Below are 24,464 nucleotides of genomic sequence, written 5' to 3' on the forward strand. Positions count from 1 at the left end.
CAGAGTAGAAAACCTCTGTCCTTTATAACCAGACTTGGAGGCACTGTGTTTACTGCATAGTTCATAAGTGTCTCGTGCATCTGACCACAGAAAAAGGCAAAATCTGCAGGGCAATGATGAAATCTCGTCAGCAAGGATGTCTTTGCTGGCTTGCATAAACCTGTCTTGGTGGGGGTTAGTGTTCATTGCTATCTTGAGTATCTCCCTTTTCCTTGGCTGCCGCAGCCCATAAGCCTGGCTGTGGGCAGCCGTTGCTCGCAGCAAGGGTTAGCTCATCTGTCCAAGAGGCTGAGATTTGAAGAACAAGCACTACTGAGAGTGCAGACGGCCGGCAGGAGCTCTGCTTTGCAGTGTTTCATCAGCTGCTAATCCCTTTACGGTGTAGCTAATGAGATTGCTCTGCTCGGTGCTGCAGACACTCTGTGCTTACATCACTGTAATCGAGATGGTCGCTGTGTATGAGACAGCTCGTGTAGGAAACCCGCGTACCTATTGCAGGGGAGACAGTTCCTAACTACTTTCTGTTATGTAACTCTCTTGCATTAACCCAGGACATTTTTCTCAAGATAGGGTTGGAAGTTTTCTCAGTTCAGTCTCCAAATCAACACAGTATTTGTTGGGGCTGGAGTGATTAGTGCTTTAGTTAAGTTTTGCCTTTCAATTATGGGCCCCGTTCAACTCATTTTCCTCCCTCAGTGAAAGTACATGGTTTGCCCTCAAATTTATTAGCATGAAAGCAAATGTCTCTGTGTCTGTTTCTGTTTAGGTCAATGTACTGACAGACAGCAGCATTTTTACACGTTTTTCTGTAGTTCTCATACTCATGTGAATTGTGTTGAAGTAGTTTCTTAACAAAAAAACCAAACAACTAGGCAAAATACTTTCTTTTAAAATAATAAATAATTGATCTTAAATTCTTGCCTTTGTGCAGCTGTAAATGGAGGGTAATCTTTGCTCTGGGCTGTTCAGCTGTATTTACTTGGATTGTCATGGCAGTAGTGTCTCCAGGTGCTTCAGCAAGGCTGACTTACTGTTGCTCATGAACAAATTGTCAAAAAAACCAAAATCCAGCCCCCTTCTGTGCGCCAACAACAACAAAATTCCCAGGCAAACCATGTAGTTTGAAACTTCATTTTATCTCTTGTGGCTTTAATTGTTGTAGCAAACTAATCTCAGTCTTTCTCCCTCCCCCCATTTCTGCCCTCACTTCTTTTTTCCCTCCCTGTTAATAAAGACTCTCAAATAATATTTGAAATAAAGGAGACGTAAGTTGTATTAAGTATTAAGTTGTTGGCATTATGATGAGTTATACGAGGAAGATAGCTTATGTATAAAATCTAATATATTTTTATGTTGTAATGAGAGCAATGGACAAAAGTGCTGAACGCACTCAATATAATCAGAAAAATTACTGTCTATAGATCCCAACAATGACAGTTGGATTTGAAAGGTTTTCCTTGAGAGTGGACAATATGATAGATTGTCAAAGTCTTAGAGTGCAGTGCACATTTTCAGGTATTATTTCAGGTTTGAAACGTAGATCTAAATGTTTATATTTGATGTGATACTCCTGGTTTTACTGAAACTGCTCTGTTTCCTTCTAGGTGAATCTGGACTGGGAAAATCAACATTAATCAACTCACTATTCTTAACAGAATTGTATTCCCCAGAGTATCCAGGTCCTTCACACAGAATTAAAAAGACCGTACAGGTACGTCTGGGGAAAAAAAGGAACAGCCTGAATATTTTAACTTGCAATTTAGTAATGTAAAGTGATGTACAGTTGTCACATAAGTTTCAAGATCCATTCAGTCATGATGTGAACCACTAAGAAATTTTCAGTGTATCTGAACAACAGAACATTCAGGTTCTCAAACCTGTAGCCTATAGAAATGTGGGAGCCCTGAAGTGTTTTGTGTTTTGCCTGTCGATTAAAAAGCACATGTATATGCAGAACTTTTTGAAAATGTAGTATTTATTATCAATTCAAATAGAGAGTAAAGCTGAAGAAATACATAGATGTGCGGTAAAACCCGTCTGGGGTTTTACAGCAGGCTTTTAGAGACCAAATATTAAAGGATTTGATAGAAATGTAGAGTCCTGGATATAAAAGTATTTGTGAGTCTACTGCTGACTGTATCCTTAGTGGTACCTTGTTTACCTGTTACAAGTTGTTATTCTGAAACCTCAGAGACTAGGGTGGACCTGTCTGGCTTTAAGAACTAGTCTTAGGTAAAGATGTTGGCAAAGACGATGTTCCTGCAAGTGCATGATGCAACTGAAGTATTTAGTCAAAGACTGAAAAACTGAAGTTGATCGATATGTTTTGTGTAATAACTTGCTAGTGATCAATTATATTTTCTCTCAAGAAAAGAAGCATGTTTTCTGTGTTATAAAAAGATTATTAAAAATAACTGCTAATGCTGAGAAATAATAACGATTTCCTAAACTACCCATAGCATTATGTTTGTGAGGTACTTTTTGCCTCTACAACTGAGCAGCTAATAAGGATGCATGAGCTCTGCTTACCTCTCTTGATGTGCACTTGCTTAAGACTTCGGTAAAGATAGATTGTGATAATCTTACTTTGTACAGGTGAGGGCCAAGGGTGCTCACCATTGTTGCTGTTGTCCAACAGAGTTCCTCCTGCTGCAAAATTTAACTGTGGCTGAAGTGACTGGGCAATTACAGAGTTGTTATGAAGTCTTTAAGCCCTGTGTTGAGTTAGGAGAGTATGCAAGGTGCTAAACAGAAGTTGTAAAATAGAGTGCTTTTTTACTCATTGGAATCAAGTAATTAAGCTCCAGTGCCATAAACTACTGTCCTTACTGCTTTGTGGGACCTCAGGGTTTTTTTTGTTTGGGGTTTTAGGTAAGACATTCTTTAATCCAATGTCAGAATAATTTCTACAGTAGAAGGAAAAAGTTAGTTATTATGTCCATATTGAGAAGTTTAAATTGTATTGCTTATCAGTTAACTCAGTGTTAAAGCTTGAATACTATTGAATACTATTACAAAACAAATTTATTGCAGAATATCAATTTTTTCTTGTTTGGAGGAAAGCTTTTGAACATCCAGAATTTGATTAACAGTATGTTAATAGTTTCTAAGCTTTGTTCATATCTGTTAGGCTGTTTTATCAGTTTAATGTAAAACCGTAGTAGACTGACAAAATGGTCTTGAAAGCTTGTTATCCGGGGCATCAGACCATTTGAATAAGGGTTAAGCTTACCTGAAAGAGATGTGAAGTGGGATTGGAAGAGGTGTGTGAAGAGTTAAACTCTCATATAATATACTTAATACTGAGCTAATCAGTGACTGTTGGAAAACCAAATAGATAGGTGACTTTTTTTTAATTGGAAGAGAGATGTAGCATGATTTCATTACTGATTGTAGTTTAGCAGAAGCTAAACCAATTCAAGTTATGCTCATTTAATTTTAATTTAAATAACTATGGGTTGGATTCCCTGTTCTTGGAAGATTTTTGTTTTTTTCCATTGGGAAGAATCTTTGGAAGAATTTGTACACAAACTAACAAGAAAAAAACCCAAACCAAGACATCTTTCAAAAATAACTTGTTCTCACCGTAGTTAAAGGTGCATCAGTGTAAGAAAACTCGAATTCCAGAAATTCCACGCAGTTTAAGTACTTTCATCTGTTAGGTGGCAAGATTAGATATCTGTTGTTCATTCTGAACATCAGGCATGGTTTGATTTGTATTGATTTACTGGTTTAAGAAAAAGACATACTTTTCAGAAAGCCTCACTTAATGATTTTTTTTTTTCCTGTGTAAAGCTGGAGAGGGAAAGAAAAGGGCTTGAACAGAGCTCAGGCTGAAAAGCCGTTGCATTTTCTTCTTACTTCCACTGGGTGGGCTAAATCTTGAGGCCAAGGGATTGCAAAACTATTTTCAATAGTGAATTGGGGTCTGACATGACTTAGAAAATAATATGGTTGGAATGAAACAGATTTAAAGACCATCTTCCCCTCTAGAAACTAATTTTGGCTCTATCTAATAAGTTTTTTTTTTTTTTAGTATACTTGCAATGCAACTTTGCTTTCAGTTCCTTGTGATGAATGAAAAGTCAGTGTAGCATTTTAAGAAAGAAATGGAAATTATTTTGTTTCACTGTCAGTGTGAGCATAAAATTTTCCCCCCTACAAGTGTGAAAATCGTGTGTGGTAGCAATGTGTATGATGTGGAGGTGTTTCCTGTCAAATACAAAAGAATAAGCAGTGGGAGTTGCTGTTTGGATCCACTGGATTTTGTACTCTTTGCCAGTGAAAACCTTTCTAGGTTGAGGATTGATGAAAGGGTTTTGTAGGGTAGAGATGAGAGAAATCACCTCACTTGAGCATCCTCAAATCTTGGTTGTAATGATGACATGTTCTTGCATGGTGGGAACAACTTACTGATGAGGAATTGCGTAAGAGGCTCTTGAATAGATAGATAAACACAGACTGTGGTTTGGGCTTGGAAGCCATTGCAGTTTGGAGTAGTTTTGTGAGGCAGTCCTTTGCATTAATCTTATAGAAAATGAAGAAAAAGAGTTAAGAGTAAGTGATTTGGTGCCAGATTAACTCAAAGGAAACATAGTCGGAAATGAGAGGGTATTAAATGTGTTTTCTCTGATCATTACCTGACTGCCTTAAATGCAGGATGGCAAAGGCATCTTTCGTCCACTAAAAAGCAGTTGAGCTGTAACAAGCACCATGTGGTGAATGCTGTGTAGTAACTGCTGAGGAGACTGGTGTGACCCAGCTGATTGGAGTGCATGGGAAAATGGCTGTTAGGAGGAAACTTTTTTTACAAAGTCTTGAATTCCAAGACTGGAACTAATGTTTTCCATGAATCCCTTGGGAATATTTGTAAATCAGATGATGGGATGCAGTTGGATGCTTAACTGTGAATGATACTAGTTTACAGCGATTTTCTGGATCTTTTCCAGATGTTGCTGCTTTCTGTGCCTTTGACCATGTATGGACAAATCCATTTAGGTTAGAAAAATGCAACTTTGCAGAGGCTTTGTAGCAGAGTCTTCATTTACTGTTTCCTACCAGTAGAATCTACTGCTTACAATATATTCTGAATGTGGTCTGATTGTCCACAGCACGAGCGCATAGGATGTTTAATTCATCAGCTAATGTTTCTTGTTCTGTAGGTTTGTGAAAACCCTGCTCTGATAGTAAGATACCTACATGAGTTCATGAAAAGCATGAAAAAGATTTAAATCCTCGCCACAAAGTAATGTATTAGCACTGTCTGCAAAGATTTAGTTGCTGCAGACCATTTATCAGAGGGTGACTTCACAAATTCAGCCGCACTTAGATTTTATAAGCATGCAGAATCAGGGAGAATGCTTGACGTGACATTTCTGAGATCGCTTGACCGTTCTTTTCCTTTGTTATAAACATATGTTCAAAATAATGTTTTATTAATTGCTTCTTTTGTTAAAGCATTCCATCGTGAGCCCATCATAATTTAATGGTTCTTGCTGGGAATTTCTGTGCTGGAGAATAAAGCTGATACCTTGTAGCTCTTGGCAAGAGTACATCTCTTAACATTATCATCTCTAGTATTTTGCAGGTGTTGTGGGTTTCTTATACTTGCCGAGAGCTTGGTAATAGGAGGGTTGTGTGGTTACAATATGCAAGATAGCCAAAAGAATGCAAGAAGTTAATCTCTTGTGTGATAAAGCTTGTGAGTAGTAAGCTCTTGGCTGAGTTGGCTATGGCTGGGGATTACTGTCTTGAGTTCTGGTATCAGTTGTGTACAGTAAAATTTCTTGATAGAACTCTTAAGGGTGGAGGGAAATACACTCACCATAATTAAAACATATGTTTCTAAAGCAGTGCATGTATTCCTAGGTTATCATGGCTTTCAGCTGCACGCTTTTGGAAGGATGAGAGTTTTGTAGTTTGTGTAAGAGTAACTTGGTGGTGACTTAGGCTGTTATGTGTCGGTTTTAATTCCTGGTTTTTTACACCACCCTAACGTTGCAGTAAGGCCTGTTCATATTGGAGTTTGAATTGGGTGGTCTTGAACTCCAGCTCAACATGGATACTTCTGTGACTAGTATTCTGGTAGCCATTAACTCTTTGAGAACTAGAAGCAAAAGGGACTGATCCAGCTTGGGTAGGATCTCTGCTGATGAGTGGATAAAAACAGCATCCTGCATACTCAGAGGTTAAATAGGAAGCTTTCTTTGTCGGTAGTTAATGTTTTCTGTGATTCTAGATATTCTCTTCTGAATTGGAATCAGTGTTTTGCTTGTGGAAGAGAGATTTAGTTTGACTTTCTGCACTGTTAGTTAATCTTGTGAATTTACATTGCATCATATAAGTGGTGACTGCAGTGTTTGCAACAAGGTTCAGGTGTGGCTGTGAGAGTCTGTTTCACTTGCATAACAATTAGGGATATGCAACAGCTTAAGACTATTAATATTTCTCAATAATAATATATATAATAATATTTCTCAAATCTTGAGCTGGTCAAGAGACCATCCAGATAGGGTTTATTATAAATAGAACTTTATTTTCTCTCCTCAGTTAGGGTTTGTGAGGCTTAAGAAATGTTAAGCGATGAGCAACAAGGTGGCATCACCTTGAGTCTTCCAGCTCTCATGTGGTTCTGGATAAATGGCTTACATGACTGATTTCTTGAATTCATATCTAGAAAAGTGTCACTAGTGATTTAATAGGAATTGTTTTAATATCAGGGAAAAAAAAGGGTGATTAAATGTCTGAGCAATTGGAAAGAAGCCAACTAAGTTTGTCATTTCATACTGCTGTGCATCTCACTTGATAGGACAGTGGTGTACAGCACTTTCCTAGGCAGATGGACCAAACACTGGCAATATCAGTAATTACTGAAATACTAGTAGGAAGAAGGGAGTAGCAGTCCATGGGCTGCTTAGCCTAGATCTTGTATGTTATGACATGTTTAATCCTTTTGATGACATGTTCACTGCAAGCTGCCTGAGCTGTGCTGCAGATGGGTGGTCACAACTGGAGGCATGAACTCTCATGCCCAGATCTTGCATCATTCCTTGTGTTGATGCAGTTTCCTTCTGATGTGGGTTTCCATCAGTGACTTGAACTAACAGGAACCCAATCCATTACAGTTACATGAGGTCTAGCGCAGCCGATTGCAGCCAGATTGTATTACTTTGTAATATAATTCTGTTTGTATTAGGAAACCATCACTTTGTGATTCCATTCCCAGCCATTATGTTAGCTGAAGAATAAATGTATTCTTAAAAATACATTAACAGGACTAAAAGTGTCTAAGGTGCTTGTGGGGAGGATTAATGTTGAAAAGTGTCATTTTCTTTGAAGTGACCAAAGTTTGCAACTTTATCAAGTTTGATGCCTGATTTAGGTTTTTCTTGTTTAATCAGGAATTTAAATATTAAGATGTCCCATATACTTACAAGGTTCTTCTGTCACTGACTTTATTTAAATCATGACTTTTTTCTTTAAAAAAAAATTAATTATTGTAAAATTATTGGGATTTTATAAGCAAAACACAGACACAATGTACCTCTGAAGCAGAAAAGTTAGCGATTCTTTGTCAGACTTCTTATTCATTGAATGCTTTTCCCAGTATTTAAGATAGATGACTAAACTGCTAAAAATTTAATCTTACTGTATTCATTTTACAGGTTGAGCAGTCAAAAGTTTTAATCAAAGAGGGTGGTGTTCAGTTACTACTTACAATAGTTGACACACCAGGATTTGGAGATGCTGTGGATAATAGTAATTGGTAAGACATTCTTTGTATGTTCTCCCATGATAGTTCTGCATTGTGTTTTTGTGGGTGTGAGATACAATACCTTGTGACGTATTTTAAAATGCAGGCTTCAATATTTAGTTAAAATACTAACACTTTTAAACTTTTCATTTAGCTGTAAACTTCTAACTACTGTAAATCCCAAGTACCTTTATAACTTAATTGAAGTCAGCCCTTAAACTGAATGGTGCATTTGGCTCTTTATCCACACATGCAGTGTACAGAACCGTCTTCTGTGCTGTTACAAGATGTGATCAGTGAAGCATATACCTTTAGCTACTGTTTTTAAGTAATGCTTTTATAATGAAGGTGACTTTTTTGAAAGGTTTTTTCAGTGGACTCACACACTGCATCTTCAGAACTATGCAACTCAATTTTAGATTGAAGAGTTGGTCGATTGCAGTGTTGAAATATCTTAACTTTAAAAAAGCAAACGAAAAGCAAAACAGAATACCCCAAGCTGTGGGGAAATAGTGAACATCTATTTCTTAGCAAAACCAGGTTTCTTCATGTAAATAATGTAACTTACAGGTTTTTATTCATGTAATCTCTGCAGCTGGCAGCCAGTTATTGACTACATTGACAGTAAATTTGAGGACTACCTGAATGCAGAATCTCGAGTAAACAGACGCCAGATGCCTGATAATAGAGTGCAGTGTTGTTTATACTTCATTGCTCCTTCAGGACATGGGTTTGTATTAATGTATTTTATGTTTTCATTCTCTCTTATCTCAGATAAATATCCAAATTTCTCAATCTGAGTTCCAAATCGGATTTTCTTAATGGCCTGCAGATAGTGCTTAATTTCAAAGATGAGTTTACTTTGGCTGGTCAAACATTAGCAATCCAAATACCGGAAAATATGAGTGCACATTAATTGCATAACAAGAGAAACAGAATTCTAGCAATGAAAAATACAAAGACATTCACAAGTGCCACGTGTGTTTGTGATCTGGATGTCTTTAGATCACATTAGGAGAAACTGGTACACGTGTCAAGCAACAGGATTTTTCTTTTCCATTCTTCCTCCCATTAATGTAAATTGAAGATGGGAAGTTTCGTGCTTCCTTGTAAGCATGCCATAATTCACTTGGTGTGTAGTATTTTGTCTGGTGGCAATTCCAGTATAGACATTGCAGGTTTTTTTTCAGTTATTATGTTATCTTCCACTCCTACTTAGTTTTTACTTGATCAGACTTCTATCTAGTGGTAGACAGCGAGAACTGCATTTTCAGGGTGTATTAGGTACAGATTAACTATCTGACACTGGTTGTGTATCTTTTTATCATGTTATCATGATTAAATTTGTCAAAGATGCTCTAGTTACACCTTCAAAACCAGGAGATGAAGATAAGTCTAAGTCTATTCTATTGTATAGGTCAAAAGTAGTAAAACTTGTTGAAGGGAGTGATGAAGGAATTTAAAGAGTATTCCTCAGGCAGTAAAAAATGCCAGATGTTATACTTAGCTTCTGTAGCTAGCATTGGAATGGCTCTAATAATTTTGAACTGTACAGATACTTCCAAATATGGAAAGAAATGTCAGAGGATGGAGTTTTTCTTATATAGACTTGCCTTTATTAAGTATTTTGTTGTTGTTCAACAGGCATATGTGTAGTGCTAGTTTTGCTCAACATGCATATCAGTTTTAAGTGCAAACACTTGAATTCTTGACATACTGTTTTACTAGTGTAAAAATCCAAAATATAATTAAAGTACAGGGAAGATGATTCCTTGTGTTAGTCAATCATTTCTGAGCTAATTTTCAGATTCTTCAAAAAACATATCTTCCCTCCACACTCCCATCTGTCAGAACTTCCTAAATTAGTGGGAGGTACAAATTGTTCATAAGGAAAAAGAAAAGCAATGTTTCTGATAGATTAAGATTTGGTTGCTAAATTTGTGAGGTTAAAAACTGTAAAAGTATATTCCTTGTATGGTTATTTAATGTTATTTTTAGAGAAGAAAAAGGTGTAAAATTGTGCTAGGTTTGCATGCTGTTTTTCAATTCCTGGAATAAATGCTTAAAATTGTCATCTCAGTAAGGAAGTTAATGAAGAAAATTGGTGCTGCTTTTAGCATTCATTTCCTCTTTAAAGATGCTGCCCTCTCTGAAAGGACAGAGCTCACTTCCTATCTGGTTTTTGTGGTGATGCAGTCTTTGTTCCTGTTTCCTCTGCAGACAGCAGCACATCTAATCCACCAAGCAGTGTCCTCTTCACTTTTAATGTGTGATTATATTTACGTTGAATTAAAGCATTTGCAGGTGAACTTGCTTCTACTTGTCCTTTTAATGCGCTTGTAAAAGCCTGCTTTAGAAATTTAGAAATTAAAAAAAGTAACAGTTAAGGTCCTTCCATGTAATGCAACCCACCGTTTTTAGCTAGTATTGCCATAAACATGTGAAATAATTGAACTGGTTTCTGTGGAAGAGGTGGGGAGAGAGTGGAGGGGCAGGCGGAGTTTTCCAGGTAAGTGAATGGGGTGAGGATGACACTATCTTTCCGCATTTTTGGTATTTTTACATAAAGATTTCCTGCTTCAGTCTCCACTGTAAATTCTCAAGTCCTTAGGTGAGCAGGCCTTATAAAAAGTCTGCTTTGCCAGCTGCCCTTCAGCCAAGTATTGCTGCCCTACATAGCTTTCTGAAGCAAGCAGAGGGAAAGCATATTGAGGTGAATGGATAACCAAATAAAGTGCTTATAGTATAGATGTGCTTTAATGTTAGCTATTTAATGGACACATGTTAAGAACTGGTGAAATCAGTGACAGGTAGAAAATGTTAAAATGAAGTTAAATACGTGTTCTTGAACATTTTCTTTATTCTTATATGTATGGTTTTCAGAAATTTCAATACTAAATTAATCTGGTTTTAATGTTCCTAATACTAATTTGTTTTAGATGAAGAATAATCTTATTAAATCCTCTTAGTGAATCCTTTAAGCCTGACTAAACTGGCTATCATTAATGCGTCAAAACCTCTCAAGTTTTACTTCAGGAAACAGGAAATACTGATCACTTTGATCCACGTAGATGGTGAATATACTGTCACGCAGCCACCCTATACCCATATGATGGTTTTGTTTTTGTCACTGTCATCCACTTTCATAACTGTCTTTTTGTTTTACATATTAATTTAGAGATGAGATATTTCTAATTCATTTGTACATAGGCCACAGAGGTTCACATCTTCAGCAATCTTAAAGTCTGAAAAGAAAAAGTCTCCTAGCCCATTTTCAAGAAGAAGTATACTGAGACATGGCTTTCAGAACCTGCAACTGGATCTGGGAACAGAGCATAATTCACAACTCTGAGGTCTTACCAGTCAGGCTTTAAGAGGGATTACCTTCCAGCTAACGGTATAAACTTTACTACCTTCATGGGAGAGTTCTTACCTCTTGCTTAAATGAGTGTACTTTCAGCTAGCAGAAGACTCATGGCTGCCACTTACTCCTCTTGTATTATACAATTTAGAGGATTTCCTGTAATAATTGCAGGTAGCCTTTTCATTTTCAGTTGTCTGTCACTCATAGATCAGTGTATTAAGAGTAGTTGTCAGGACAAACCTTATCATTTATACAATCTTGTTTAATTAATAAAAATTGCAAAGCTCCAATGCTATATTTCAGACTTAAGCCTTTGGATATAGAGTTTATGAAGCGCCTGCATGAAAAGGTGAATATCATTCCACTTATTGCCAAAGCAGACACACTTACACCCGAGGAATGCCAACAATTTAAAAAACAGGTGAGTTGAAAAATTATTATTTACAGCATAGGAAAATTTAGTAAGTTGATCCCTATGGAAATGGTGAAATTTAACTTACATGCAAAGTTTAAACCTTGAAGCAATAATTTGAGACAGCAAAGTTAAGTAATTTATATCGCTAGATTTAATTATAATTCTTGGTGAAATAATCTTGCTTCTGTCCTCAGGGGAAGAGGTTTCAAGTATAGTATGTTTCTTGGCAAGTGAAATAATTCACTGCTGAGATAAAAATGTAAGGGAGGAAAGAAGCTTTCAAGATACAGGTGCCTAACAGAAGTGTGTTAAAAAAACAGAAGGTATTCAACAGTATCACAATATTACTCATTGAATTACTTGATTCACTTCCATGTTGATGCACTGTAATTATTAAAGATACCTCAGGTATTAGATGAGAATCAGTAAACCTCTTCACTCCTGGGCATGGTAATAAATTTTAAAGATGTTGAGATGATTCTAACGTTGATACAGCTGATAGAATGTCTTTTTATTTGTAGAATATATTTGCTGTGAGTGTCCACAGGTGGTTTATGTTTTATTTTCAGCTACAAGATCAGTGTAGAACAGTTCAGCTTTGTAGTATTCTATGAAGAGGACAAGGAGGATCCAGAACAAGAGATGACAAAGTTTGTTTTATCGAACTCTGTCCAGTCCTAGTTTAGAAGAGCACAGAGTTCTGAAAAGAAAGTGGCATTAAGAGGTGTTGTGTGTAAAACTCTTGATTTAATTAGATAAGATTAAAAATTAGATTTAAAATATGAAAGGAAAAAATGGTAGAACACTGAGTATTTCTAAATATATAAGCAGCTTTACCAATGAGTGGATGTTAAATGGGGGGACTTTCCCACACCAAACTTTGAAAATAAATCCTTACATAATCTGGAAACTCAAATTCTCTTAAGACTGCAAACCTATGAGCCAGAAATATTCCCTTGGGCTTTGCAGTGCAGCCGTCAGCTAAATGGTCTAACATTTTTCCGTCCTAAAGTTCTGCAAAACTAATCAGCTTGTTTTTAAAAATACCCTTCAGACAAATAGAGGATCAAAACAGGACAGTCACTTTTTTGATGATGCTCTCAGTTATTCTTAAATTTTCATTATTGCTTGCAGATGTTTTTCAACACTACTAACTGCTAGTTAGTCCATCAGTCACAAGCTCTGTTAAAATAGGCAGGTGATCCTGCTTTAAGCAACTGATGCTCAGGTATGCTAGAAACAGAAAAGAATATCAGTGACGGCAGTAGCCATTGTGGAAACTCAAAGGGATAAATGTGCCTGCAATTATTTATTCAAGTATCTGGTTTTTTAAGGGACCCAATTGCGAGACTGGTCTGACAGCTTGTTATTTTAGGTTTTGCGACTAATTCTATGCGGGTAGAATTCCCATTAGCGGTCACCTGAGGGTGTTAAACATGTACAAGTTTTATGTTGTAATTTAAGTAACCTTAATCTGAAGGATTTTACTTATCTAACAAGAGGAGGAGAATCAGACTGCAGCAAAAAAATTAGGCTGTTATAAAGTATGAAATCCTAAAACAAATTATTTTGTTTCTAGATAATGAAAGAAATCCAAGAACACAAAATTAAAATATATGAATTTCCAGAAACAGATGATGAAGAAGAAAATAAGATTGTTAAAAAGATAAAGGTAAACTAATTTTCTTTTGAAAAAGTGCTTATGGAGGGGTAAGAGGGGGTTGATTTCGAAAAGCATTTGGTCAATAATGAAGAGCTCACCAAAATGTTTAGAAGATAGATGACTTAATAATGTCATTCATTGCTTCTCACAAGGAACACTGACCTGTAGAACGGCTTTGCACCTTATTTCTAAGTCCTTCAGTGGCTAAAACTCAGCATGAGAACACTAGAACACATGTTCATTAATGAACTCTTAAAGATCACTTTTTAAAATTCATCCTTATTTGACTTCTATCCACCCTCCACAGATTACTACTTTTTTTTTTTTTTTTAATTCTGAGCTTTGAGGGAAGCAAGAGTTGTCTTTCAGACAGAGGTGTGCAGTGGCATGGAGTGTGTGCATTACAGCTAATAGCTCTCTGGCTGATTGATACACTTGAAACCTTAATGGAGATAAATGACTAAAGAAAATCAAAGCTGTTGAAACGCTTTTTCTTAGTTTACTAATGTTTTCAGTTTGTTCTTTCGTGTTGGAGTCCATGTTGTGTATGTTTCTCGAGCCTTGCTTCTGTTTGTTCAGTAGCTATAACAGCTTGTAAGAGCTTTTAAATTTTTTTGTTACTGGGAAAATCTCCTAGGATAGGTAAATACAAATGGGCCAAAAAATGGCAGATATTCTGGGACTAAGCCCAGAGAAGAGCAGAATAAAAGCAAAGACAAAAGTGCAGAATACTGACCTTTGTACTCTGTCCCTTTCTGCCCCTTGAAGCTTCTCTTGGCTCCTTTGTTGCTTGTTACACTGGAGGCATTCTCGGTTCAGCTGAAAACAAGAACTTGATGTAGTTCTTTGCCAAACCTATGAAAACTGGTTACAAGATCTAGTCAAAGCAACAGCCCTTGTAGCCCGTGGGTATTGACTTGGTAAATAATTGTGCAGTTGAGTAAACAGGAAATAGTTTGCCTTTTGCTTAGCAAGAGTAACAGTAATTTCTGTTCCTTAACTAGATTTACAGAATCCAGCAGCATAAGGAATTCAGAGGGAGTGTGTGTATATATGTCATTAAACTGGGCAGAGGTCAATAAACTTTTACTATTCTTGTGCTTTTGGGTTAGCTGCATTGCAGTGTTACAGCACTGACCTAGCTTATGTCAAGTTGATACATGGGCATGCTTTCATTATGTTTTGGCAGCAGATTTTGCGTTTTAAAGTCATACTTTATCTTGTAGGACCGTTTACCTCTTGCTGTGGTAGGTAGTAATACGATCATTGAAGTCAATGGCAAGAGAGTTAGAGGAAGGCAGTACCCATGGGGTGTTGCAGAAGGTAAGGTTTTTTTGTGATTTTTTTTTTTTATCCATTTAAAACTTACTAGACATGAATCTGTGTTTGAAATGATTAATCTGAATGGTCTTTTGTCTGGAAATTAATTGAATATATCATTTTGTTATTCTGACAATATTGGAACAAGGTAAAGGTTCTAGCAACATGTAACTTTGCAAGCAGATTTCTGTTAAAGCCTCAGTGAAAAATAATTTATTGCAGGTAATGATGTTAAATTACAGTTGTTAAACTGTTAAATTGCCATTGATTTCTAGCCTTTTTACCTTAATTATCTTAATCTAAAACCTTTGTATTAAATTCTTCTTTCTAGAGCATTCATGTTATAAATATTAATTTGATCAGCTGAATTGTCATAAATACAATTTTTCCCCAAACATCTGAGTCTTAAGTGCTCAGATGGTTAAGGAGTGTAGCAACAGAAAGGTACCTGGTAATAAATAGAGTCCTTTTAATTTTTTTTAGTTTTTATTTTTAAAAATTTGTTTAAAACTTACTTTCTACTACTATTGAGACTTGAAGATAACTGCATGTTCTTCTGGCAGCCATTTCGTGTGCTTTAATGCCTTTCATATATTTCAAGTGCCACATAGCATGACTTGCACCATGCTCTGTAGGAAAGCAATCACTGTTGGACTGTTTTTCCATTATCATTGAGTTTTTTCCTTTGATGTGTATGTATTGAATAAAGAGAATATTTTCTTACCTCACTACTTCTGCCTTCCAAGGGCAATGAGTATAAATTGGATGCAGTGTAAAACAGACCAAAAAACCCCAGCCAACAAGCAGTGTATGGACCAGTATTTTAAAAAGGAATGCTGTAACACGCTGAAGTGCATGTCTGGCAGGAAATGAAGTTTGGCAGAAAGTAAAAACCAGCTGCATCAGAGAAGATCAAGCTTTATTTCAGGCTCTTCTATTGGCATTTGGAGATGTGCAAAATGGTGTTGTTTTTCTTTATTTTAAAACAAATTTGTGGAAGGTTTCAGGTTTACGATTATATGACTTTTGGAAGGGAAGAGCTAGCCTAACTAAAAGGAACCTCTTGGAGTGGCTTTCAGTCTGTCAGCTAAGGACAGAGATGATGCTTTTTTTGAAAGCATGACTTGACATACCATCTGAGCGGAATTTATCAGTCTGCGTAAAACAATGGAATAAAATAATGCAGAAGTGCAGATAAAAGAGTGAACACACGAAGTGGCAATGTTCTGCATTTTTCTGTAGGATTCACTGAATTTACTTGGGCTATTTTAATTCCTTTGTCCTAATTTTTCCCCCTCATTGCCATGAAAATGTCTGTCTTTGCTTCAGAGGCACATTGGAACCTGTCCTATGCCTTGCTTTTGTGTGTGCTAAGGGCTTTGTGTGTTGCCTTCTCTGTCTGCACATCAGGGAGTTCTGAAGTGTGCATTTTTCTCCAATGTCATTTTATGATCTAACAGGAAAATGCTCTCACAGCATCAGCTCTTCTACTTCAATGGGGTGATAGGCACAGTGGAATAGCTGGCATCTAATGACAGCTCCCAGCATTCTCTTTATCTGTAGGAGGATACATCAAATTCAGTACACAACCTTCCTTTGCTTCATTAATAAGTAAATCCATATTAAAATGAAGACTTCTGTAGCTTATTGGGCAGGGACAAATAGGTTGAGTCTGTCTTTTAAAGATTTTTGGCTATAGCTAGATCTAGACTGAAGTCTTGACTTAGTGTCTGTCTGATCCTTACACAACTGTGCTAGCAGTCAGCCAAAGGATCAAAAAGTTTTAAACTGGCAAAACCGTGCTTCTGTTGTGGTAGCTTATTGTGCTGCACTGACTCAGAGTACAGTTTGCTAGTATGGCTAAGGGGACATAGGAACTCTGTTAGTAAGACACATTAATATAGTTATGTTAATGCTTTCCTTCTGTTAACACACATGTTGTCTGAGTAAGAAAAGGCTATGGGAATAATTTGTGTTTGGAATGAATGTAGATGGGTGACATCTTACCTCTGTGTAATGCACAGATTTTGGTTGGCGTCTTAAAAAAAGCCTATTTCTTCTTGCAGTTGAAAATGGTGAACACTGTGACTTCACAATTCTGAGGAACATGTTGATAAGGTAAATAACTGACAGGTAACATTAAGTCATACTGGAAAAAAAAGAATTTGAGCTAGTGAGTTCATATGAATTCCCTTATTTTTAATTGTAAACAGTTACATTATATTTTATGACAACTTGTTTAACCACTGCTTGCTGTAGTGCTGATATGTACTTAGTTGTAGGCATTTTCTAAAAACTTTAGCACTGAAAATTTACCTAAAGCAAGACTGCCTGTGATTTGTTGTGTTAGATGCTGAGTCCTGTGCTCCCAACAGTCCATTAGGTGACATCTGCTGTAAAAACTGTTGGTTTGATTCTTAAACTTTGCTTTTCTCCAGGCTGACAATGGAAAATTGTGAAAAGAAGTTAATGCTTTTAGCTTAGTCTTGAACTTAACTTTTAGCTTTGGTAGAATTAAAAGATAGAAACCAGGAAGTTTTGGCTTGTTGTTTCTTGCCATGCTTTTTCTCACCTACAACAATAGTAAATGTACAGTTTTCTTATCTACCTATCAAATACCTGCAAGTTTATCCACAGAACTCAAACTTTCCAAAGACTAGTCCTCTAAGTTAGTCTTTGGAATATTGCAAGCTTTTGGTGCAAAATAATCTGGTATTTCTGTGCCTTTGCTGTCTCGACAGCTCGATTTAAATGGTAGAGTTAACAACATTGTGGAGAATGGGACACTATTGGAGGGATCTCATTTAATTCAAGTCAGTCTGCAGAATGAACAGGGACTGATTTTTCAGGTAGTATTTTGTATTTGTGCACTAAGATGATAAATTACTCTTATTGACAGAACTCATATGCAGGACCTGAAGGATGTCACTAACAATGTACATTATGAGAATTACAGAAGCAGAAAGCTGGCAGCTGTTACATACAATGGTGTTGACAACAACAAAAATAAAGGGCAGCTAACAAAGTAAGTTCCTGTTAAGGCTGTATTGCACTTTAGTGTTTTTACTCTCCTTTTCTTTGGTTGACTGGTTTTGTGAATGTGCAGTGGTATTTTCAGTTTTGGGTTTTCTGGGCAGAAGTGCTGGTGGATTTGAATGTATATAGCCTTCAGTCAGTTGTCTCTTTGCTGTATATAGTCTATATATATTATATAGTCTATATATTGCTGTATATAGTCTGAAACTGTATGCCTCTTGTTTACTTGTAATTTAGGTCTTTTTCCTCTTTCATGAAGGAAGGAGGTTTACACTAGTTTCACTGAACATGTTAAATAATAGATTCAGTTTTGAAGAGAATTGTTACATTTACTCTTGAGTTTTATTTCACTAGTACTGCAAAGTTTTTGTGCATTAGTTTCTATTTTGGTTTATATGTTACTTGTGGAATTATTGGTTCTTCTGTGTAAATGATCAGTACTCTGTGTCATGGATGTTTCTGAGAAGAATGGGTTATATTTGCTTAGAAACTCTGAAAAAGCAGGCATGCTACTGTCATCTTCGAAATGCTGCTCTGGCTACTCATATGGCTGCTCAGTATGGTAGGGGAGTTACTGCCGCTTCGTTATCTTTTGTGAGAAGGGAGTTGCAATGCAGTGTTTGGGGGCTTTTATAGCTGTTTTCTAAAATTTTGGTATGTCATGTTTATTACCTCTGACAAGAAGTTATTTGCCAACCTGATGAAGTTATTGAAAGGTTTAAAAATAGGCCCTGCTGTGTTCTGAATTGTACAATGCTATTTGAGAATAGCTACACTCAAATATCCTGCTCTGCATGTAGTAACTGCATCAACAGTAATTAGTGATTAATTAATAATTAATGGTGCTCTTATTTTGTACAATTTTTAAGTACAAATTTCTCAGTCAAAATACAGGGTATTCTTTTCAGTTAATGGTATGTGAAGTTACAGCTGTTCTTCTTGAAAAAGATCCCTGAAATTAGTTGGAAATGCCTGCTATTTGCGTCCATATGACAGCTGCAAAGCCACTTTTCACTAAAGAAATGTCTATTCTACAGTCTTTTAATGCATTAGAAGTTGAGGGAATGATCTAAATGGACATGATTTAGTTTCATTTACTGTGAGTCTACGTGACACTTCCCTGCTCAGCACTGACAAAAAATGTAATAGTTTATGTCAGTTATAGCAACTCTTCAGAAGTGTACTTGCATTAAACTAGAGTTTCTAATGAGGCCAAGTCTTAGAAATACTAGTTTGCAAATATATATGTCCATAACATTGTGGGTGCTTCTTCTCACTGTCATGTTTCTTGCCATCATGTTATGTCTGACTCGTATCTCACAGCTTCTGAGTGCACAGAGCAAGTATGTCAGGTGAAAAGTAGTAATAGGAGTGCAGAAGAGAAAATTCTGCCTTTTCTCTAGGACTTCTAACTTACTATTACTATGCTTTTTACTATACTATTATTTGCTATTACTGTACTAAAAAGTGAAACTTTTTTCCATGTTGTTATTTGGGATATCAGAGGAAGTTGTTTACATTTTTCTGTGTATGTGTCGTTGAAGACTGGGATTCCTTATATAGCTTTCAAAGTCTTGGTATGTTTTCCTTAGATTTTGGAAAATCTGAATTTTAATGACAACACTTTGGCCGTTTTTGTGCCTGCTTAGATTTGTTAGTCTGTACCTCTGTACCTACAAACTCAGTCTGTTACCTCATCCATGTAAGGACTGGTTATTCTGCATTCTTAAAAATAACAAGAGTGACTATTTGAAATTATTTTTTATTCCCATATTGCAAACACAATAAGATGTTATTTTATACAAAAATACATCTATGAGTAGGTTTCAAAATTCTTCGTGACTTTCATTCGCCCCTTCATCCCACTCAGTTTCTTATAGCACTCCTGATACTTCTTTTTGAGCCAGAACCTACACTACAAGGGTCTGGAATTACTTTGCTTTCTGAAGCATGCTCACTTTGCATCTCCTGTCACTTCAGATCACTAAGCTGTCCTGAATATTTACAGGTGAATGTGCCTTCTGGAATTATTTTCTCCATTAGAAATCTGTTGCTTGTAAAACTGCAGTACTGCAGCTCAAAGATGGAATAAATACGATTGGTGCTCTTTGCTATCAGGGTTTTGTTTGGATTTTTTTTTCAAGAGAATGAGTAAATAATTGCAGTTTGATTCAGCCATCTGAAAGATGGCAAAGTGTATTCCAAACTCACAAAGACTATTTTGAACATTTTATAAGAGTTTATTCCCCAGAACATAGGGTGACTTAATAAGTAAATACATGAAATTCTTGAATGCATGTGCTGGTTATGAAGCATCTGATGCTGTTTTTCTGTTTTTACCTTAACCATATGTTGAGTTGCAGCCTTTTTTTTTTTTTTTTTTTCTTTTAAGCTTTGACATGCCTTTTTGGCTTCAGTGTGTTTTGTAGCTTTTGGCTTTTTAATCTAGTATAGTTGAAGCAGCATAGAAGGAATCTTTCTAATAACCATGTGCCTCCCCTTAGGAATTTTTGTGCTTGCCTGCTGGTCTTTTGAAAGAAGTGTCTTGTGTCTCAAATTGGGGCAGTATTGATTCTTGCATGGGAGACAGATCCTGTATCTCTTTGTGAGAATAGAGATGTGCTCTGATGCTGTCTGGTGGTATTATAAGCATTTGGTTAAACACAGATATACCTTCAGGCTCTGAAAACTGCTGGCTTTTAAGAGACTGGGAGGGCAAACATACCAGGAGACATGCAGTGCTGCTTATACTTCTCCAAAAGTATCTCCTGCTGGCAGCTGTTGGAGGCTGGATTGACCTTTTGTACCTTTAAACAATGATCCTAGCAGATCGCAGTTTTTCATGCAGCTGTTAACATATTTCCTTGGACAAAAATGCTAATGTGAAAACAAATAGAAGTATATGCTACAAGTTTTAATAATACTGTGCAGATGAAATTTTTCTATCCAGTTCATAATCTTAACTTTGATTTGCCTCCTTTAATTTGGTGAAACTTGAGTGTTCTGTAAGTAATTTGTTTACTTAGGAGCAATCCAAAGCATGTATTTTCCATGGTCGTGGAACTTTTTTTTGTATTTTAGGTTCAGTCTGATTTTTCAAATTTTCGAGATCATCCTGGCCATTAAAAAATAAAATGTCAAGATAGTCTTCACATATGTAGATAACTTGTCTCTTTAAATTGTGTGGTAATTATAATTTCACTTGTAGTACACAAGCGACGTGTGAGAAAATTGGCATTTGCTCTGAAATTCAGATGTAATTCTATAAATCTTTTTGGTCTGCTGTATGAAGCTGCTATCTTCAGTGAATTTAAAAGTAAAATCTTATTTTTATTGAAAGTCATTTGTACATCTTAAAGATGGGTCTTACCTACCATCGATCCAGAGTAACAAAATGCACAATGCTCGAATCCCTCTGACTGCTAAACCTGGACCACTTCCAGCTCTCCTTTTGCCAGTATTCTTGGCGAGTTCTGTGAAACGGTTCTAATGCCATGTAGCCCATGTGAGAGGATGGTGAGATGAGAGCTTGTTGTCAGCCCGTTTTTCGCGGAGCCGCGGCGCGCTGAGTGCAGCATCTCCGGTGCCCGGGGGTGGTGGCGCTGCAGCCGAACCGCCGCTGAGACCTCTGCTGGCTGGCTGTGGGGGCCAAGTGCTCTTGCCGGGCGTTCAATACACTGGCCTCTGCTAGCTGACAAATTCTAAATGACGAGATAAGCCTCCAGGTGGCATTGGTTTCCGTAAACTTGTTTAGAGCAAGTGGTGGTTCATGTCACTAAAATATTTAAAATCTTTATTAAAGCATAGGTGTTATAGGAAAACTATTCCTGTAAGCATCTGCACATCAAACCTGTGTTAATATTGACATGATGTAGTGATTAACTAACTGAATTTAAAATAAATATAACAAGCTTTAACTAACAAATTTTCCTTTTAGTATGAAAAATCTGCTTTTGGGGGAGCACATAATTAGCTTTAGGAATCTAATAATATTGAATTTACTCTTTTAATTGTTGGGTTTTGGTTTTGTGGTTTTATTTAAGCATGCTAAGCTAAGCCTCTGTATTTTTTGTTTTTTAGATTTGACACAGTTGAAGGCATGTAAGTGGTCATTTAAATTTTTCCAAAAAACTTAAGACAAAAATTCTGTAAACACAAAAAGAATTTCACTGTTTGATGTTTCAAATTTAAAACAGTTTCCTGATAGCCCACTCTAGGCATTGTTTTTTCCACTAGCAGTTGGTTTGTTTTTCTTCTAAAGCTGTGCTACTGTAAATTTTAGGAATTTATAAATTCGTACAGTGATAAATACCTCTGTAAAAACAGAAACTTTTTGGCTAAGATTCAAGTCAAATTTGGTCAAATTTCAAAAATCACTGGAAGTGCAAATTATGGAATTCCCCTGGTTTCTATCCATAGCTCAGTCATCTTTATATAGATGCTTATAAAGAATTAGTGGAATTTTTATCCTTACCTGTAAATTTACATTTTCTCATTGAATTGGAGATTTAGTAACTTTTGATAATTTCTGACCATGATTTTATCTTATTACTGCTTGCAGAGGTTCTACTTTGCATATACCTAGAATAATTTTAAAATTTTGCAGAATAACTTAGAGGACTGTTATTAGAGCACATGTCCTCTGAAATCAGTTAAATGTTTTACATTTTATATCTTTGTTTAGTGATTTGTGGGTTTTTTTTCCCTTCAGCCCTTTTTTTTGTGTATGTTTTTGTTTGTTTGTTGTTTAAATCCCTTGTATAATTTTGTCCTGAAATGCAGGGTGATGTGCTTTTACCCATGTCACATGCTTAGGACCTAACAAAACCAGTTGTGACCTATGTTGTAAAGCTCTCAGCTGTAAATGCTCACTTGTCAGTTTAATCCGATTTTCTGTGCAGACTTACTTTTACCACATTCTCAAATACATCTTGCATGACATGTCTGTGGGATTACTAAGTTTGCAATCGAAGTACAGTTCTGCACTCCTTTCAAGTTAAAACTGCAGCAATGATTCCTCAATATTTATTCTGCTTTGTGGATTAATTTTGGAAGAGCAGATGCATTTGAGAACTTCACATCTCTAGAAGAAAACAGTCTTGTTTTGACAGATGCTTAGCTTCTACAAGTACTGCTGCTCACCTCTTCTTTCACTTCCTTAATATTTTTGTGCATTGTTGTACCTCACCTGTGTTTAACCATAAATTTTTTTCCTTGTAAAAGATTGCCAGCAGTCGGCCTTTTGAAGGACTAAAGTAAAAATTGAACTGAAGATCAGTTTCAGTTCTGTATGTTATACAGCATTTTACTCACAAGTCCAAGCAACTATTAATTCAGATTCAGTTTAATATATACATTTGACATCCTCTGCTGATTGATTGTAACCATTCCAAATATAATAAGTTCTTATTTTTTACCAACACAATAGTTAAAATGTTGTCCTTTTAAATCATAGATGCTCAAAACTGAAACAAGTGGCCAGTGATATGTTTTGATTGCTCTTTGTGGAGCAGCAGGGTCTTAACAAAACTCTGTAGTAATCATCACTAGATCTCAATCATCCTGGTTTTTTATTAGATATTTACAGTGAAACTTACTATTTAAAACGCATATCACCATAACATGGATAGCAGGCTTATACAGCTTTAAAAATTCAGTAAGTATCAATCCAGGAAAGTATACTATAAAGTATATGGAAAAATGAAAGTCTATTATTTTTATACATTACATTTATTAATAGCTTTCCGAAGGAAAACCTTCCAACTAACACTTTGAAATACTGATGTTCAGTTGCCCAAACCTTTTCTTTTGAAGCCAATCTCTCTTTAAAATTATGACCAGAGCATTCAATACAGTCGTAATGTTAAATGTCTCTTGGACTCACTTAGAAAGAGTGAAGATTTAGAGAGAAAATAAGACTTTAGCGTGCAGCGCTCCTAATTTTCGTATTATAGCCATTAATTTTTTTATATATTTGAATTATGGGGAAGAAAAAAGATGCCTGAAGATCACTTGGAAGATGCTAATTTTCTTTTTCTTGTTATAACATTGATTTCTTCTCTTCCTATGACCAGGTGATTCTACAGATAGAAAGTCAAGGGTTTCTGTTAACCTAAACGTAGTGTAAATCAATTGTGCAGGGGGAAAAGACATAGTATGAAATATCTTTTTGAGTAAACCTCATCTAAACAGTTAATATAATAATGCAAATTGAATTTAAGCTATCAGTGCCTACAGCATTGTGTCTCTCTTACTGCACTTTTATCTTGCTTTTTCCAGATATCCTAATCTAACAGACAGAAAAAAGTTCTTACTAGCTAACTGTTTCTTCTGGATTTATGGCAGGAGCCCGTTGGCACAGATGGAGGAGGAAAGGAGGGAGCATGTAGCCAAAATGAAAAAAATGGAAATGGAAATGGAACAGGTGTTTGAGATGAAAGTCAAAGAAAAAGTTCAGAAACTGAAGGATTCTGAAGCTGAGGTAATCAAAATGTTTTAAACACCAATATAACTTGAGGCTGAAGATACAGAGATGGGACTTTTTGGCAAGATTTTGCAACATAATTGATTCCATATTGGTTTATATGTGTAAAGATAATACCATTCTTCTTTCTCATCTTGTTGCCTTTGCTGAAATGGTGTAAGCCTAAACTTAAAATATAATTTTAATGTTCACATGCATTCTATTTTTATTTTCAGTCATACCATGTTAAAATACTCCTGAACTTCCTTACTCTCTTCTCCCTTTTCTTTGGAATATTTTGTGCTTATTCACTTGATTTTTTCTTTCTGCAATTTCTGTCTTGAATCTTTTTGAACCCTTTCATACTTCTGGCCTCCATATTCTCCTTGTTATGTGAAAAAAAAAAAAGTTTCTGGTTTTCATGTACTGTCTGGTGACTTTTTGACTGAG

General features: G+C 36.1%; 1 protein-coding gene across 2 annotated transcripts in view; it reads left to right on the forward strand.

Moving 5' to 3' along the window:
• Positions 1-24,464, forward strand: part of SEPTIN7 (septin 7) — a 79,014-nt gene that overhangs the window by 51,682 nt on the left and 2,868 nt on the right. The window contains exons 3-12 of one of the 2 annotated variants that reach the window (XM_088166142.1): positions 1,605-1,711; positions 7,665-7,765; positions 8,349-8,483; positions 11,421-11,538; positions 13,112-13,204; positions 14,422-14,518; positions 16,582-16,633; positions 17,415-17,540; positions 21,632-21,652; positions 23,897-24,032. In XM_088166142.1, the coding sequence (XP_088022268.1) occupies positions 1,605-1,711; positions 7,665-7,765; positions 8,349-8,483; positions 11,421-11,538; positions 13,112-13,204; positions 14,422-14,518; positions 16,582-16,633; positions 17,415-17,540; positions 21,632-21,652; positions 23,897-24,032 (986 nt within the window). The remainder of the gene's footprint in view (positions 1-1,604; positions 1,712-7,664; positions 7,766-8,348; positions 8,484-11,420; positions 11,539-13,111; positions 13,205-14,421; positions 14,519-16,581; positions 16,634-17,414; positions 17,541-21,631; positions 21,653-23,896; positions 24,033-24,464) is intronic. The other variant, XM_088166145.1, reaches the window with a different exon arrangement.

This window comes from Sturnus vulgaris, chromosome 1 (genome assembly GCF_052056855.1).
Source record: "Sturnus vulgaris isolate bStuVul1 chromosome 1, bStuVul1.hap1, whole genome shotgun sequence".
Lineage (NCBI taxonomy): Eukaryota > Metazoa > Chordata > Aves > Passeriformes > Sturnidae > Sturnus > Sturnus vulgaris.